Source organism: Centroberyx gerrardi, chromosome 3 (assembly GCF_048128805.1).
Source record: "Centroberyx gerrardi isolate f3 chromosome 3, fCenGer3.hap1.cur.20231027, whole genome shotgun sequence".
NCBI lineage: Eukaryota > Metazoa > Chordata > Actinopteri > Beryciformes > Berycidae > Centroberyx > Centroberyx gerrardi.
In genome coordinates, this window is record NC_135999.1 from 30,539,299 (window position 1) to 30,545,298 (window position 6,000).

A 6,000-nucleotide genomic window follows, 5' to 3' on the forward strand; every position below is an offset into this window, starting at 1 on the left:
GTTTTAACGCCTTGACAACTGCTTTTATCTGGTGAGAAAAAACCCAACAAACCCAACAAACCTGGTGTTTGCAGTGTCAGAATCAACCTGTAGTCTGTAGCACTCCTTCTGTACGACTACCTGGTCTGTGAAGTGTTGAATCACGAACTGCGTGGGGAAGCCTTTTGTCATTGGTTGTTATAAACAGAATGTGTTGCTAGGTAACAGCAGAAAAGGGGATTTTGTGTAAACTGCGGGGGCAGCCAGGTCACCAGCTGGGAACTTTTTATAAAGAGTTTTTTTACTTTGGCAAACAGAGGAGGCATGTGGTGGGTGAGCTGGTGCAGCGATGGCCTTGTGCTCCATTCACAAACCCATCTGTTTTTATTTCTTTCGAGACAAAATGTTTGGGTTTATTTTATCTCACCTTCACAGTCTTCTTTCTGTGTTTTCATTTTTATTTGTACAAATAAGCAGTCTAATATTTTACCACTTTTCCCCCTAGAGATGATTGGCTGGCTGCAGGTAGCAGAACTGAAGTGAAGGTTGTTTTGATCTGCTGTCCTGCCACAGCCCTCTGCACCTACTGTGGCATGCAGACATACACATCCCTACAGATCCCACTCTGACTCTGGGGAATAGAGCCAAGAAAAAGTAATAAACTTCTAAATGGGAGTTCCACAGGGCACGATTTTAGGGCCTGCATTTTTTCCTTTTCAAATGATTTAGAAGGGTTTACAAAAAGCAAAATTCTGTTTTAAAATGACCGCCAAGAGTTATAGGAAAAGTCAAATTATGTTTTATGCTCAAGATGTCCCAAAAACATTTCAACCTCTCTATGACTGATCCCTCCTCTCTATGCCATACTCCTCCTTCTGGACAACACAAGTACATGGATCAAATTTTCCCTCCAATCCAGTGTTTTAGGCCAATATTATACACACCCACACATTTCACACTATGTATACCCAGCAAACATTTTGACTTTGAATAGAAGTTGATGTGACAGCCTGCAATGTTGAAAACCCGAGCCGAATATAATGCCAAAATGAAAGATGACATAACGTTCGTAGTCGTCTGTAGCTGCTACCTGCATCGTTCTGTGGATTCAGGGCCTAAATATCTTCCTGATATCATTCCAAACAGTTTCCAAAGCTGATAAATAAGAATTTTTACCGCGCCATAATATCACATTGTGAAAAATTTGTGCCGGTTTCAGTTGACTTTGACCTCAGCTGCCTCCTGCACGTGCTTGCTGGGTATCTTACAGTGGTAGCCATTGTAAAAGTCCCCTGTCATGCATTCATCCTGCATCTATCCTGCATTGATTCTTCATTTTTGAACATTATACAGCTGAACCAAATTTATTTAAAATTGTTTTATGTTTTAAAACAAGTTACCAAGACCATTCCTTGCAATTCCAAGAGCTGAAATGAGAGCAAAACTTGATGTTTCCAAGTAATTCCTCTTGAGGATTGAGCCAAAGTGAGGCAGGAGTTCAGCAACCATGAAGTGGGACTTCTGCAACGGCTAAATCTGTATATGTTCAGTAAACTGTAAGTTAAGGCTGTAGGTGTCTTTATAAGTCAGTAACTGAATCAGTGATTTAGATCAGCGGGTTTCAGTCATGTGGCATGGAGAAAAGTCAACAGGTTTTCATCCCAAACAAACATGACAGCAGCTTGGCATCTTCAACCAGGAGGAACCAATTAGCGAAACTGGCAGGTGTGGCGTCTGGTTGGAATGAAAACCTGCAGACTCTGATGTCACACTGGCACATGATTAAAACCCACTGATCCAGATTGTGAAGAGCCCCGCCCCCCCGTGGTTCCTTCGTCTCACCCCAGTCCCCGCTGTCCTCCCCGCTCCTGGACTCGGGCGATCCGTCCAGCTCGTCGGGGCTGGCCAAGAAATCGAACCCCTTCAGGGCCTCCTCTGTGTCGGGGTCGTCGCTGAGGTCAGAGGTCGTGGAAGACGGGGTAGACGACTGCTTCTTCCTCACCATCTGTGAAGAGTTACAAAATGAGGAAGAAGATCCCATGGCTCACAGCAGCAGCAGCTTGGTTCTTGATATAGAAATGCTGTGAGTTAGCTTCCACACACTGGCTGCACTTCCAAATCTGCATTTAAAAGCCAAGCAATCAAAATGAAGGCTCAAAACAGAAATACAGATGGTATATGCAGGGCTGAGGATGACATTTTGTTAGTAGTCAGAGGTAACCCACCATCATCTGGAGTCCTACTCTATTCTAAAAACCCAGTTGAATGCTAAAACAGTAAAAGTGGCTGGTGAATTTTGACTTGCACCACCCACTTTGGGCCTGTAGACCAAAAAGTTAGTTTCCAGCTCGACCTACTTCAATGTAAATGTTGTCTATTTAAATGCCTCTTACAGACAACTCCTTTGAAATCAATAGACAACAGCTCTGGGATACTGTATATCCTGGGTATGACTTTGCTGTAGTTGGAGAAGAGCACAGGAAACATTTTGCCGCTTTCTTCTTTTTTTATCAAGCTGGGTCCATTTTGCCATGCTTTCTTGTGCTTGTTGTGCAGTAAGAGACAGGAGCGACGATTTGCTCACGTACATCATTGTTAAGTTGGAGGCATTTTGCCTAAGCTTCCTTTATCTTTATATCACGAGGACAACAAAGGAAATACGTGTCTGACTTTACTGTGACATCCTTGCTGATTTGATTTAAGCTTGATGTCCTGTTTGGTAATGTGACGAGCTACTGCCCAGATTAAATAACCCCCAGTGTGTGTGAGTGTTGTTGTGTGTGTGTGTTGTTGTGTGTGTGTCCTGTCTTACTGTGGCCAAGTCCAGGATGGTCTTGTCCCGTCCTTCGCTGTCCTCCTCCTCCTCCTCGTCGCTGAAGTCCGCTGCAGCGCTCTCTATGAACTTGAAGGCCTCCAGCACAGTGGCCGAGTCAGACATGTCGGGTTTACTGGAAGGATGGAGAGGGAGAGAGTGATGGAGAGAAGAAAGAGGAAAGGTGAGTCTGGGGGTGACGGCCGCATGAAGGTTAAAGAAGAGAACTTGTTACTGGATGATAACCAGTTTGAACCCCAGGACAGACTGGGAAAATCTTGTTCAGGGAAGTGAATGAGTAACTCGATTACTAACACTTACACCGACTTAGTTTTAGCTGCGTTCTCCATCTCTGCTGAGACACTGAGCTTAATGAGCTGCTGCTTAACTGTGCGACTCTTCCAAATTTAAAGCGCTGTCAGCTTTAGTTTATTAGCAATAAGCAGCAGATAGCAAAAGTATTCTCTACTGCAGCAGCCATTAACCTGCCAACTACCAACAAATGTTTAGTTCATTTCTAATGATGGTTATTAGCTTCTGTGATCTTTGTTGTTGAGTGCGTATTTCTATGACTTCTTTAGGTTGTTGTGACACCCGAGTCTCCATCTGGGATTCATTAAGCATCTCATTTAATCTCATCCCATCTCATCCCATGTCGTCTCAGCTCATGTCATCTCTTCTCGTTTGATCCCATCTCATCTCTTCTCATGTCACCTCATCTGATTTCATCTCATCCCATCTTCTGTCATGTCATCTGATCTGATCCCATTCCATCTCATCTTATCCTGTCTCATTTCATGTCATCTGATCTCATCTCTTCTCATCTCATTTCATCTGATCCCATCTCATCTCATCATCCATTTCATCTCGTCATCTCATTCCATCTCATGTCATGTCTGATCCATTCCCATCTCATCTCGGCTCATTTCATGTCATCTCATCTAATTTCATCTCATCTCTGACCAGCTGTTTGCCACTAGATTGCGCCACAACCTGCCTGAAGATCTCAGATTAGCTAAATCAGTATCATCTTTGAAATTCTCTTAAGACTCATTAAGGATATACTGCATCTTAAACTGTCTTGTATTCTTTTTAGTTCTTCCTATCCTTTTAATTTCTTCTGGTCTCTTGTTTAATTTATGTTTCTTTCATACCGTACACTGTTTTTATGTGAAGATGCGGTTTTCAAGTGCTACATAAATTCACTTTATTATTATCGTCTCATCTACCTGATCATGCCGCTGTCCTTCAGTGAGGACGGTTCGGTGCCGTTGACCATCGGCTCGGCTTTCTTCTCTGCAGGTTTTTCTCCTGAATCTCCGGCCAGGCCGAGCAGCGCCCGCACCCTCTGGGACTTCACATCCAGGATGGTGTCGGTGTATCCCACCTCCTGCAGGTACCTGAGGACAGGAGACAGGAGCCGGGTCAGAGGAGGCTGAAGAGCTTTGAAGGAAACTGTTGCACCTTATTGAGAAAGCTATTAAATCTGCACTTTGTGAGACTTTATGTAAAAATCCAGCTGTCTTATCAGTCTAAATTCCAAAGTGTGTGTGCAGCAGAGCAGAGCGTCTCATCTCCACTAACTGAGCCGCTGTAGATTCTCCCTGTTTGTCCAAATTAAATTCTGCTCTCAGTTTGTTCACTGGTGGGAAATCTTCTCCACACAAGAAGAGACTGATCCAGACTGAAGAGGGAAATCCAGAAGAGTCTCCTGAACAGCAGAAAGCACGTGCTCCGTCCAGAGAAAATCACACTTTTCTTCTATGATTCTGCAAGTTCCTGGTGACCCAAAACAAAAAAATACCTACAACAGTCTTGTGTTGTAGGTTAGGCGCTTAACTGATGCTCTAATCCAAACCAACGTCCAGTGAGTGCACAGGTAGAATAAACTTCAAATTGTACATCACCAACATTATAAGTAGTAGTCGTTTTTTAGGGGTCGGTTCCGATGATCAATTGTTTTGACAGTGATCGAACCGCCGATTGAAATGAAGCATTTTCCCCGGGACTTTCTACTAACAACACATCATGTAAAAGTGAACAGTCAGCATAAACAATAAAACTTCAACAACAGTGTGAGCCTTCCTCTACCCACTGAACCTCACAGGACACTCCCAGGGTTTCCACCATGACACTGAGGTGAAACTCCATGACTTTCCATGACCAAGTCAGAGCGCTTCCATGACCTAAAACCTTATTGGATTTCAGTCTGGTTTCCACTCCAGTTGGGCTGAAAACTGTCTGATGCAACGAGTGTGCGAAACAAATTGGAAAATACATTCTCCCATATTCCTGTGACCATTTGTAAAATTCCCTGATATTCCCAGACTTCCGCAGAGAAATGAATCAAATTCCCTGCCTGGAATACAACCTGTCAAAACTCCACAATATTCCAGAAATCCCCTGAATCAGAGGAAACTGATAGCTTCTGTCACCATGTTGTTCTGCTGCAGTGTGGTGCCTCGCTCCACTGAGCCACACAACACCACGATTATCCTGAACATCATCAACGGGCCGGCTTCCTTTAAAGGGGAATGGACACCCATTTTAAGAATTCACATGTTCTTCCTCTGCCTCAGGACAGTTCAGTCAGTACTTATGAACCTGCACCACCCTAAAGCTACAAACTGGAGAACTGAGCCTTGGGATGTAAAATCTGGCTCTGCTCCATTGACAGTGAATGGGGCTCTGACTTTGTTGACCCATGAGATTTCTGTGTGAGTTCTTGCACCCAAATGATGTTTCAATTCTGGTTCATACCTGTTAGCAATGCTGGAATATAAACTTCATTTTGGTGTCAACTCAAAAACTTAACTCAGCATCTTATGGCTCTATACAGTCAGAGCCCCATTCTTTGTCAATGGAGCAGCCAGATTTTACATCCCAGTGATTCACAAGTTCAAGGGTTTTCTCTCTGATTTGTAGCTTTAGGAAAGAGAGGTGCAAGTTCACAAACAGGCTGAACTGTCCTGAGAACATTATGTGAATTGTTAAAATGGGTGGCATTCCCCTTTAAACTTACAACGCCAATATCCAATCAGAAACGCACAACAGGCTGAAAAGAAGTTAAAGCTAACTCCGTACTTTACCTTCCTGAGGAAAGGACAAAACGAGGATCCTGCCGACCTCCGAGACGCGTTTTTATGGACTTAATTTATCCTGTGAGGACGGAGTTTCAGCCTGAACAGCATCCTGAGTGTTTGTTCACA

At 43.7% G+C, this 6,000-nt stretch overlaps 1 protein-coding gene across 3 annotated transcripts in view; it reads right to left on the minus strand.

Moving 5' to 3' along the window:
• The window catches only part of strn (striatin, calmodulin binding protein), a 63,705-nt gene that overhangs the window by 18,196 nt on the left and 39,509 nt on the right, over nucleotides 1-6,000 (minus strand). For all 3 annotated transcript variants that reach the window (XM_071899889.2, XM_071899888.2, XM_071899887.2), the window contains exons 5-7: nucleotides 4,021-4,191; nucleotides 2,792-2,927; nucleotides 1,822-1,984 (exon numbers count right to left, since the gene is read on the minus strand). In XM_071899889.2, coding sequence (XP_071755990.1) covers nucleotides 1,822-1,984; nucleotides 2,792-2,927; nucleotides 4,021-4,191 — 470 coding nt within the window. The remainder of the gene's footprint in view (nucleotides 1-1,821; nucleotides 1,985-2,791; nucleotides 2,928-4,020; nucleotides 4,192-6,000) is intronic.